General features: G+C 49.8%; 1 protein-coding gene across 1 annotated transcript in view; it reads right to left on the bottom strand.

Moving 5' to 3' along the window:
• The window catches only part of PLXNA4 (plexin A4), a 378,640-nt gene that overhangs the window by 63,596 nt on the left and 302,512 nt on the right, over positions 1-12,532 (bottom strand). The window contains exons 11-14 of the mRNA XM_019646084.1: positions 10,765-10,861; positions 10,124-10,314; positions 5,962-6,113; positions 1,087-1,204 (exon numbers count right to left, since the gene is read on the bottom strand). Coding sequence (XP_019501629.1) covers positions 1,087-1,204; positions 5,962-6,113; positions 10,124-10,314; positions 10,765-10,861 — 558 coding nt within the window. The remainder of the gene's footprint in view (positions 1-1,086; positions 1,205-5,961; positions 6,114-10,123; positions 10,315-10,764; positions 10,862-12,532) is intronic.

Genomic DNA, 12,532 nt, shown 5'->3' with positions numbered 1-12,532 from the left:
GAAGGGGGAAGGATGAAAACTGGGCTCCCCGTGACATATTTCAGGGCATTTGATGCTCAGGCATAAAATCCATCACTCAGGTTTCCAGCTTCCCAAAGCTGCTCAGCATCATGAGGAAATTATACCATCACAGCTGTCGTTTACCTGAGACGTTAACTGGATGGTGAAACAGTTTGGAAATGACGCCGGGCGCGTGGCAGGGATGTGCTCATATCTCCAGCATCCCTGCCCTCACAAGGCTGAGAGGTTCCAGAAGCCACTGCCCCATGGAACTCCTGACCCTGGACCGCCAGGAGCTGGCCGACCAGCCTTTGCAGCATCAGGGAGAGTGCAAGCTGGAGGGAGTCGCAGGTGGGTGAGATCTGCTGAGAGGCCTGGGATGCGGAGGGCGATGGAGGGCGATGGAGGGCGATGCGGGGAAAGGGGTGTTAGGGCAGGAGGGGTTAATGGTGCAGGTAGAGGAAGGCAGAGTGGGGTGCAGGCGAGATGTGGGATAACGAGGTGGGTTCAGGAGGTCATGGGCCAGGGAGGATGGTGAGCAGAGAAGGTGGGTGGGGGGACAATGATGGGACGGAAACGCTGGGGCGCCAGTATATAGGGGAAACGGCAGGCCACGGCACCGTAGCCCTGGTGGTAATCACAGAAATCATAAAGGAAATGATTCTAGAAGTAATAAACCTATTTTACAACATACCAAGGTAGGTGCTATTGTTATCATCATCCCTGTTTCGGACATGAAGACACTGAAGCGCAGAAAGGTTAAGCAGCTGGCCCAGGTCCACTCAGCAAGTGGCAGAGCCAGGGCTCAAATTCCAACAGTCCTGATGCAACAGCCCACACGTTCACCTCTGTGCCACACTGCCACTCAGGCAGAAGGGGCCCCGGCGCCTGGGAGCCACAGCAACTTCCCTGGAACCACACCCCAGGCACAGCACAGCATGGATTTAAATCCAGGTCTTCATTCCAAGGCTGTGTTCTCATAGGACAGGACTCCCATGACCTTGCCCTGGGTCTAGAGGGGCCAGCGGCCCTGGTAATGAGGCCTGTGGCCTGCGCCTGGCCAGGCCCCTGGTGGCCGGGACTCACCATGAAGTAATAGAGCTGTGAGGACCGGGCCATGAACTCGGGCCGACACACGGCCACACAGATCTCCACGAAGCCGGCGTGCTGACTGGGCTTGGCCTCCCCCATCTCACACACGATCCTGCAGGGAGGAGAGGGCAGACCCCACGGGTCACAGGAGGGTCACAGGACTCTCAGCCGTTACCCCTGTGCCCCATACCTACACAGGCGCCATTCTCTGCAGTAGGACCTCAGGGAGGGACAGGCAAGGAGGAGGTGAGACACCCCAGATTGTTTTCTGCAGGGGCCTCTCCTTGGTTCTCAGGAAATGAGGAAGGCGACCTACAGTGGTCTCCTTGGAGGCCTGGGAGAGGGTCCCTGCGTTCTGACCTGGCCCCTAGTCCCTAACCATGAATTATTCATGCCACTGTGAATTACTGTGCAGGGGGTGCTTCAGCCAAACCCCTTAGAGAATAGAGCTGACAGGGCCCAGAGAGGTAAAGTGACTTACCCAGGGGCCCACAGCAAGTCAGGCGGGAGCCTTGGAGCAGACCTAAGGTTTCCAGGTCCTACCTAAGGAGCTCTGCTTCCAATGCACAGCCTGCCTGTGCTTTCTGCTCTCAGCCCCAGCTGGGGGCCTGGGGACAAGGACATATTCTTGCTGAAGGGGTCAGGAGGTGCGTGGAGGAGAGTTATACATTTTCCCCTTTTTATAAATGTTCATTATTTTAATTACAAATTTTGCTCATATCCTTTGAAAATGAAACAGTACAGAAGGGTGACAGTGAAAAAGTTAAGTGCCCCTTTCTGCACTCCTAACCTCTCTTAAATATTTGGTATACATATCCTCGCAGGACTTTTTCTAGACCAGGGGTCAGCAAACTGCGGCTCGCGAGCCACATGCGGCTCTCTGGGTACGTACATGTGGCTCTCAAGTAGAATTGAAAATGAAAATAAAACTATCATAGTTTCATTCATAAAATTTTTAAAGGATATTATTCACATCATGGTGATTTCATTTGTTTTATGGCTCTTGAATAGTTTTTAAATTGTTGTGAGGGACGGGATTGGCTCTTCCATCTCAAAAGTTTGCCGACCCCTGCTCTAGACCTTTGCAAATATATATAATATGTATATACATATAGTATATATTTATAAAATATATAAATATAATCTGCATTATACAAATGAAGAAACTGAGGCACAGAAAAATTAGGCAACTTGCCCAAATATATGTAGTTGCACATACACACAGGCATGTATATATATTTGTTTGATATTATGCACACACATAAACAAAAATGGTGTATATATATATATATATATATATGCACACACGCAATTACATACCAACATACGTATAGAAAGAAACATATACCCGGTGTTTAAAATGAAAGTGAAACAGAACTACCCAGTCCCCTGAACCCCTCTCTTTGCACTCATCAATGCAGCACGCCCTTTCCTTCGTGTCACTGCACACAAAACTCTGCTTTTTTCTTTCACAGCTTCATTCGTCGTATTGCATGCTATGACTTCACCATCTTTTATTTAACCAACCTCCTACTGATGAGCGTTGAACTCATCGGAATTTTTCTCCTGCTCCAGATAATCCTGCAAAATAGACCAACTTATACACACACCCTTCAGGGCTGTGTATTTATCAGAATACGTGTCTGAGGAGGGAACTTGCTGGGTCGCTTGTTTGTGTGTTTAATGTTTAATAAGTAAAGCAAAATAATGGTCCAGAGGGGCTGTGACCGTCTTCACTTCTATCAACGGTAATTGAGAGAGATTACTTCACTCTTTTGCCAACACTAGATATTTCCAAGGGTTTGAACGTTTTTCCAGTATAATAGGAAAAAAAATATTTTAATTAAAAATTTTATTTTCCTGATTACTTGTGAGGGTGCACATATTTCGTGTGTGTGTGTGTGTGTGTGTGTGTGTTTTAATTTTATTGGGGAACAGTCACTGTCATTGGTTAAACATGGCCTTCATGCTACAATGGCATAGTTGATTCTTTTAGGGGAGGGTGCAGCTCACAGTGGCCATGCGGGGATCGAACTGGCAACCTTGGTGTCATCAGCACCACGCTCTCACCAGCTGAGCTAACTGGTCACCCCCTGTGTGTGTGTTTTTAAATCTTATACAGGCTTTCCTTTGACTTATCTGAAGCCCTCTATTTTGTTACTGGATTGTCCTTTTGTGGAAGCTGCTGAATTAGGAATATTAACTTTTGTCTGAAATAAATATTGCATTATTTTCTCCCAGTTGGTCACCTGTGTTTCAACTTTGTTTATGTCTTTTGCCACCATAAACTTTAAAAGTGCTCTTTGGGCCGGCCGAGTGGCTCAGTTGGTTAAGAGCTCGCTCAAGAGTTTGAGCTCTGAGCAACAGCGGTTCGAGTCCAGCCTGAGCTGAGCAGCCGCTGAGCTGCCAACAGGTAGNTGAGCAACAGCGGTTCGAGTCCAGCCTGAGCTGAGCAGCCGCTGAGCTGCCAACAGGTAGCAGGATGGCTCAGCAAAAAAAAAAAAAAAAAGTACTCTTTTATTTTATAGTTTCCGGGTTCTATCTTTCTCTTAGAACTTCTAGGTGAGAGTAAAGCAAAAATATATATGTTGGCTTTCTGTCTAGATAACATAATTAATACATGTTCAGTGTAAAAAAAAATAGAGAATACATAAAAGCACTTGCCATGTTAGTGTAAAAAAAAAAAAAAAGGAAGTACATAGAAGAACTTGCTGTACATATACCTACCCCCCAGTTGCATCACCCAGAAAATCCATTGTCAACATTTTTGTGTACATGTTTCCAACTTGCCTTTTCATTCATAAAATTAATTAGAAACTCTGTATTCTGCTTGGTAGCCTGTGTTCTCACTTAATATACCTTGAGTATATTCCAGGTCATGATTCCTCTATAATATCAGATTTAATGGCTACGTACTTTACTGTCCTGTGCACATAAAATAATTTATTGAATTGATTTAATTCCCTATTTTCAAACATACAAATTGCCTCTAAATTTTTACTATTATAAATAAAGCTGAAATAGGCATTCTTGCAAAATAAAATATTTGTGCATTTTGGTTATTTAAGGAAAGTTCTAGAAATATGATGGCCAGGCTGAAGACCTTCGACCCACATTTCCCAACTGCAATCCAGAAAGATCATCCCAATTTACCTTCCTAATGTGCATGTATGAATGCGCTATTTCTCATACCGCTCACCCACACTGGCCATTGACTTTTTAAAATTGTTCCCTACTGTTTTAATTTGCATTTCATTGATTACTACTGATGGTAACCATTTTTATATGACTTTTAGTTCTTGATGTATCTTATGAATTGCTCATTCATGCTCTTTGCTCATTTTTTGGTATTTGCTTTTTATTTATAAAACATCTATGTATGTTAAGAAAAAGCATCTCTGAATTGTAAGAGGGTGTATAACCATATACCTGGTCTATCGTTCATATTTTTATTCTACTTATGATGATTTTTGACACACAAGTTTTTCAGTTTTATTACTCAAATCTTCTAATCTTTTCTTGTATAATTTTTTTTTCTTTTGCGGTTACAGAACACCTGCCTTTTCCTGAAATCAGATAAATCCTCACCTGTATTTTCTTCTAATCCATTCACGGTTTCATTTTTTACAGTTAACTTTTTCATCTGTCTGGAATTTATTTGGTTTATAATGTGAAATAAGGATCTGATACTATATATATATTTTTTGAGGGAGTTAACCAGCTCCACTTACTGCATGATCTTTCCTTCCCTCGCTGATTTGAAATGTCACTTTTATCACATATTAAATGTTTATAGATCAGGATTCTTATTCCATGGATCTGAATGGTGCCACCATATTTCAATCATGTGGCTTTATAATAATATTTTTTATATCTGGCTATGCAGGTCCCGAGGACAGCATTTCACAGTCCCCCAGATCACAATATATTGGTAGCGGCCTGCTTTGGTTTTGTTCTAGGAAGGGCTCAGAAAGTTGAAGGAGGCATAGAAAAATCTTTGGGTAAATAAACAGTGATAGACCAGGGAGGTGAGTCCTACCAGGACTGAAAAGTTCAATCAACTGACCTGCTCTGAGCACCTTGGGAAGACCAGGAGGAATTGAAGATGGCTGTACTGATGGTTCCAGATTACTAAACCCAGGAGAAAGCCAGCAGGTGGAAATATAAACTTGCACCGACCTACCCAAGGGAGGCCTTTCAATAACTTCTGCACACAGGACAAGTAGCAAGATTTCATTCCGGGAGGGGCAGCAAAGATGGTAGAGACTATAGATTCTACTGTGCTGGTAAACACTTCATGGTTGTGTTTGCTGGGCTGGAAAATTGTGTTTACTTATTTACAAGGCAATCCATGACTCACAGATCTCCTCCACCAGGTAGGTTAGAGGTCAGGGTCACTCGCCAAATGACCCTCTCAGTGGACCAGCGGATTTTGCAAAGAGAAAAACAATCCAGGCAAATGCAGTTTCATTTTCAGCCTCCACAGAGAGTAGCTCAGGGTCAGCTTTTTTTATAATTGGGGGACGGCGTATGTGGGGAGTTAGGGACAGCAGAGGGAGTTGGGGGTAACAAACTGAACGCACATCTCTCTTGCAGATTTCAATTTTGCTTTGTCTCACTCCTACTCGCCCTCACAGCCCAAGGAGGTAACAGTGACTTTTCTCTTCTCTCCCAGCCTTTCCCCCTTTCTACACTTCCCCCAATATGGCAGCTGTCTAGTTTAGGTACTGGGGAATTGTGGGAGCCTCCCCAACCCCCCTAGAATATTAGGGGTATTCTCTTTTCACCTCCATAAGCTTTCAGACTGTTTATTATGGCTTGTCTTCCCTCCCCTCCTGTACTTCTCTGTCTCAGGTCACTTCTACTTACTGTTCCGCAGGGATGTAGCCATCCACCAACGGGCTGCACTCCACGCCGGCCACCTTGACGTGGGAGGCGATGTCCCGGAACTCGAGGCCCAGGTTCTCGCCTCGGATGGTGACCTTGGTGCCCCCTTCGCGGGGGCCTGTCACGGGGATTATCTGGAAGGAGGAAGCACTGTGATTGGGCAGGCACCAAGATGGAACCGTCACCCATTTGCTGATGGGGCGATGGTGCAAGGAAATCCTGCTGGCATTCTCCCTCTCTACCCAATTCCCTGAGTTGGGTTCAAGTTCACGGGGGCACCAAGGTCTGGGACTGTCAGTGGGTAGGAGCCTCGGTTAGAGCAGTCCAAGTTTGTGTGTGATTTTAGGAGCAGTGTTCAAAGACCCTCGTTCACCTTCCTGTTTCGTAGACGAGGGAATGGAATGTGATCCCCAAGGTTACTGGGCAATTCATAGAAAAATCATGATTAAATTCATCTGGCATTTGCTTGTGTGGCTTCTATTCTCAAGGAAAATGAAGAACCCCTCTATGAACCACAGCCCTCCACACTATCGGGATCCACCTATCTTTTAAGATTCTTCTCTAATGTCACTTACCGTCACCAGATAGTCTCTCTCCTCTCCCGCCCCTCCTCTCTCTCGCTCTCCAACACCGCTCCCCTGCAACTGGAATCTCAGGGCACCTTCTTTGGGCTCCTTTCATGGTAACGCTTGTGTCTGATCCCCATCCTTCCATCCCCCACCCACTTCCTCATCAGACCCGGAGCCTCTGAGAGCAAGGACAGTGTCTCACTTCTCTTTGTGGACTTTTGAGTGACAGCCTCGTATTTGTTTCTTGAGTTGAAATTGTATTGCAAACCCCAGCTATCCAAGCATCTTCCTGGAGTTGGCAGAGCATTTGTCACAACCCCTTGACCTTCACTGCTTGGCTTGGTTTCTTGGGTTTAATTTAGTTAGACTTGACCCTCATGCCTGGCCTTCCCTCCAAAGATGGCACTGGTGGTATTAAAACCCACGATTAGAATGTTCAGGTCCAACAACCAAGGGCCTGCTTTGAAGGAAGGGCTCCATCCAGTTCACACGATCTAATTGTGACGTTCCGCAGTAGTGACCTTGGCGGTAGAAGCACGCTGTGCCAGCCTCTCCTGGCATCTGATAGACAAGAGAAATGCACATTTCCCACTCCTGGGGCCTCTGAACACCAGCATGTGGATCTTGGCCAATGTCAATGGGATTACAATTGAAGGAGCCCAGATAGACCACCTCTTAACATTGCCCACTCTCTCCACCCCCCAAAGGCCACAACTGGGGGTTCCATCCTGGGGGGACAGTGAAAGATGAAGAAGGAAAAGAAATGAGGCTGGGGTACCCCCGAGTGGCAGATTTGCCAGGGGGAGGCTGTTCACCTACAAAAGTCAAGATACTTCCTGTGTCTTACACGTGTGGGTGTGAACGTTTGTGAGTGAGCGTGCACGTGAGCGTGAGGGTTTGCACAGGTGTGTTCCCACTGCATTGGAAACAAAGGGTCTTTGGAGGCACAGACCCATTGCTGTGTGAGGGAGGTAGGCAGATATAGGGAGATCAGGAAGGTAAAGTCCATGTTCTCCCCAAATGTCTGCTCAACCAGTCCCCAAAATGCCACTGGCACCTGGCACCAGGGGATATATAATATTCCAGCCCTGGCATGTCGTCCTGAAAAAGGAGTTTTATCTCTGGCCCAGTCCTCAATTCCCTGGGTTCCCTGGGGGGCCGATGCCAGTATGGAGCCAGTAAATAGCCTCCGTCGCAGGGAGATTTGTTTAATTTGCCATCGCCTCCCTGCGATTTTCTTGGTCTCAGGCCAAGAAGAAAGCAAGTCCCACCGTTTCACCAGGCGCATGGTTAGCAGTCATGCGTGCCAGCCTGGTTGCTTGTTAAGGGCTCTGGGGGGTAGGGGAGGAGGAGGGGAGAGTTGGGTGAAAAGGAGGGAGAGCGGGACACGGCCAGATGTGGGACCAGGGGCAGGGGACAGAGGGGCGCCCACTGGCCTTCTCTTTGCAGATAATCCTGTAGGTTAAATGCATAAGGATTTCCCTCCAATATGAGGATCACTGTTGAGATTCCTACCCAAGCAGGAGACTGAAATAGGGGCTGAGGGAAGCTGCCAGCATCTGGTAAGCCAGGAATGTGGGGGACAAAGGAGCCTAAGTAGGGGGAACATCTAGAGGGCCACCCACGAAGGGTCACTTTGCCGAAGGAGGCTGTTCAGTCCCAAAAGCCAAACTTCTTGCTTTTATGGGTCCCTGGTGTGTGAGCACAAAGGCAAGACACCCATCTATGTTCCATGCATCTCTGCAGGGAGAGGGAACACATGGGAGGGGAGGGGTCTTGCCTTTGCAGTGGGAGAATGTAAACCTAGGAATCAAGCAACCCAGGATTCAGGGCCACTTTGATTCACACTTGCTTAGAAGAAATAAACATCTCTGAGCATTGGTCTTTTTATCCAAGAATGAGTGATAATAATCCTAGCTTTGGCAAGCATTGTAGGTTTAATTACGTCTCTCCAAAATCCATATGTTGAAGTCCTAACCCTCAGTACCTCAGAATGTGACCTTATTTGGAGAAAGGGTCTTTGCAGAAGTAATCAAGTTAAAATGAGGTCGTTAGACTGAGTCGTAATCCAACATGACTGGTGTCCTCATAGAAAGGGTAAATTTGGACAGAGGCACACATAGAAGAAAGCTGGGTGAAGACACAGGCAGAAGACAGCCACCTACAAGCCAAGGAGAGGGGCCTGGAATACACCCTTCCCTCACAGCCTGCAGAAGAAACCAACCCTGCCAACACCTTGATCTTGAATTTCCAGCCTCCTATATGGATAGATAACACATTTCTGTGGTTTAAGCCACCCTGTCGGTGGTCTTTTGCTGTGGCAGCCCCAGGAACCTGTAAGGCAGGGATGCTGTAAGGACTGATAGAGTAAGGGATATGGAGATACCTTGCAAACTATAAAGCACCACACAGATAGTCGGCCTATTATTAGATGGCCATAGTTAGATTATCAGGTACACATGCGTTTGTGGGACTTTGCACAGAGCTGGACACCCAGTGCATCCTCACTGTGGACGAGGCAGAGACCTATCTTTCTTCTCCCTCCTCTTTTGTCCACCCTCTTCAGCTTTGTCATTAAATCAGTGTCCACTGTGGCCAAGAGGCATTGAGCACCTGCTATGTGCTAAGCCCTGTGCTAGAAGCACAGACGTGAGGCAGACGTGGTCCCTTTGTTGACACATGGGTACCTCTTCCTTATTTTACAGGGGAGAAGGGACTCCAGCTGTGGTGGGAGGGGGGACCTCAGGGGGTCTTTCTGCCAAGAGTGTGAAGTGGGGAGGTGGAGACACAGGTGACCTAAATAAACCCAGGGGCAGTGATTCCCCTGGCTGAGACACGTGCGGCAATGATTTTAACAATGTTGATGATGGAGGGGGACAAGAATGAGAGATCCCCACGGGCTGGACGTGGATTCTCCCCTATAATCCTTACAACTTCCCTGTGATGCATGGACCCATTGCACAGGTGAGCAAGCTGAGGATGAAGATAGTGATGCCTTAGCCCTGGGCTGCCCAGCAATTAGCTGACAGAGCCGGGACTCAAACCCTGTTCTCTGTCACCCACATAGCTGCATGGTTAGCTCTACCCTGCCCCTCAGCAGTATTTATCCACGGCCTATGTCCCCTGGGTACCCTGAACTGTGCTCCAAATCCATTTCTGCCACCTTACAGCTTAGCTCTTGCTTTGGGTGAGTCCTGAGGCCTCTCTGCTTTGACCTCCTCCACCTCCCCAGGGCTGGGCTCTGCGCCCGTGACCCCCACGCAGCCTCGGCCATGGGCCCACTGCTTGGTGAGGCTGCCACTTTCGGAGCATCACGGCTTTGTCACCGAGGCTCTTAGAGACAAAGGGTCTTAGAAAGGACTTAAGTGTCCTTTCTGAAACAGCTCATGTGGAGACTCCAACAGGAGGGGCGAGCCACTGTCTGCTTTCAGCCTCCCTTGATATGGGACGGGCCTCCGAACCCGAGCTGCAGATCCTGCGGAAGCTGAGGTGCCCCCAGCCAGCCGGGCACTGAAAGCACCCGGGGATCCCTGGGGGGACTCACACTGTGCAGGACCCACTGGGCTGTGGCCTACCTCTGTGATGCGGGGGTTGGTGCACTTGCTGTTTGCACCCGCCAGCTCCAGCCACTGGCTCTCGTGGACGGGGCAGTGCTGCCGCAGGGTGCACTGGCCCTGGTTCTGACACCAGCCACACTCGAAGTCTGGGTCCGCCTTGAGGCACAGGCCGCAGCTCTCGCGCATGGCTCCGCACTTGTAGAGGTGAACTGCGGGCAGAGGGCCAGAGGTACTTTAGNCGCCTTGTTGGGCCGCCGGCGGGGGCGCAGCGCAGCCCCGGACGCGCTGAATGCGGCTTCTGTGCGTCCCCGGCGCGCGGGGGGGCTGGGAGGGGCCGGGGAGTGTGGACAAGGAGCGCAGTGCCAGCCTCTGGTGATGGGACTGAACTAGGAAGGGCAGTCTCCCTCCAGAATCAGTGGGTGCTCCTGTCAGCCAGCCCTGCTCACTCTGCTCTGCCCCCAGAAGCCTCCTGCCCACGCAGAGCCCACGCCCAACAAGTCACAGAGCAGGTGGGATGGTGGAGAGGCTGTGGGGGGCGGGTTTGGGGCCAGAGGGAGAGGGACAGCCACTAGGGTTGGGGACAGAATGACACCTGCCCAGGAGAGCAGAGCCGCTCTCTGCCTCCTCCCCGCCTCCCCCGCCAGCCCCACCGTCCCCACCTTTATTCTGAGCTGGGTTGTCAATGTTGAAATGGCCGTTCCACACCACTGTCAGCTCCACGGGCAAGTTGTTGATCTCCATCCCTTCGTAGGAATACTGCAGCCAGGTGGGGGAGGAAGAGAAAGCTGGCTCAGTGAGATTGCAGGACGGCCTGATGTTCAGCCTGGGGCTCTCGGGAGTACGTGGGGCTAAAGACTGGCCTGTGGCTGTGCACGTGTGTGTGTGTGTGTGTGTGTGTGTGTGTGTGTGTGTGTGTGTGTTTCGGGGGAGAGGAAGCACTTACCAGGGGACAGAGAGCAGGGCTCAGGAAACTAAGGCGGGTAACAGGGGGCCTGCTGAGTGGGACACCCATTTGGAATCATCCTCCTTCCAGGGAGGCTTTCCATCAGCTGGGCTTTCCTCAGGAAGTTTAACTGAGTCCCAGCCTTGGGGCTTTGGTGCTAAGAGCCAGAGACAGGGTGCTGGAAAGGGTGCTGCTGGGAGGTGGGGCAGGCCCCAGGCATGCCAGCCCCCGTCTGCCTTCCTAGAGCAGACGCTTCTCAATGCCCAGAGGAGGGTAGTGGTGGGAATTCTGAGCCTGCCCTGGGCAGCCTGTCTGATCCTCACCGGGTGATTTTCTCATTATCCCACCAGACTCTGCCACCACGGGGGAGGGCGAGATGGAAGAATGGAGCTGAGAGAGGCTTTCTGTAGAGGAGGGGCTGAGGGCTGGCAATGTGTTGGAAAGGTCTAGCCCCGGGGACGTGGTTTAAAGTGGTATTTGCAGAGCCCACAGGCTCTTTTAACCCAGAGTTAAAGCTTGGAGGGGCTGGGCCATGGGGGTGTTGATGGTCATTACGGCAGGCAGCTGATGGTCCCTTCTCCTCCCCGCCAGCTAGCCACAGCACCTCCACGGAGCGGAGCGGAGGAAGCCACAGAACCTCTGGAATGCACAGGCTGGGGAGGGTCTCAGGGCCTGTCACCAGTATCTGTCTCTGTATCCCATTTGGAGAGGCTTCTAAAGGGGAAGTTATAATCCTAATCTGAGAAATCGCCCCAAATTCCTGAGTTTCAGAATGTGCCCCAATGGGAATATGTTGTGAAGTTGTCCTCATACAGCAACATAAGTAGGATGTGGGTTTAGCGTTCTTCACGCTCTTCCCTGGTGCTCCAACATTTTTCACCAGCTCCCTGGCCAGCGCACTCAGGCCAGGAAGCCATGTTCAGTGCATTTTCCACAATGGCGGTGCTGGCCCCGCTCCATCCACACTCACAGCATCTCCCTATGACTGGTGGGTGACACATGGGCAGGGCCAGGGTCTGGGCTCCAGCCACTGAGCACAGCAAAGCTCCCCAGCTCCGCGGAAGCAACCACGGAGAATTTTTCTGATCCGCGCATAACTCAGCTGGTGACTTCGTAAGCCCTTTGCCACACAGCGCAGTCATCAGTTCCCCAGAGATTAAGTTTCTGTGTCTGGGTCAGGCTGGGTCCTTCCAAGTTGTCCTGAGTTTTCTCACAAAACCTCTTCTACTCTAGACCGCTGGTTCTCATGAACCACCTTCATCAGCATCAGCTAGGGACCCTGCAAAATGCAGATTCCAGGGCCCCCCAGACCTGCGGTACTGGTGCCTAAGGAGGTGGGGAGCATTCCAGCCAAACCACTTTCCTGTTCTTGGTGCTGGCCAAAGTTCAAAATCGCTGCTCCCTGCAGTCTGCTAGAAGCAGGGAGGCAAGACTGCCCAGAGGAGAGGTATGTGGGGGAGGGAGAAAGGAAGGGGGAGGAGGAG

Source organism: Hipposideros armiger, unplaced genomic scaffold (genome assembly GCF_001890085.2).
Source record: "Hipposideros armiger isolate ML-2016 unplaced genomic scaffold, ASM189008v1 scaffold_97, whole genome shotgun sequence".
NCBI lineage: Eukaryota > Metazoa > Chordata > Mammalia > Chiroptera > Hipposideridae > Hipposideros > Hipposideros armiger.
The sequence above is the reverse complement of the archived record's forward strand: the minus strand, read 5'-3'. Positions and strand labels throughout refer to the sequence as shown.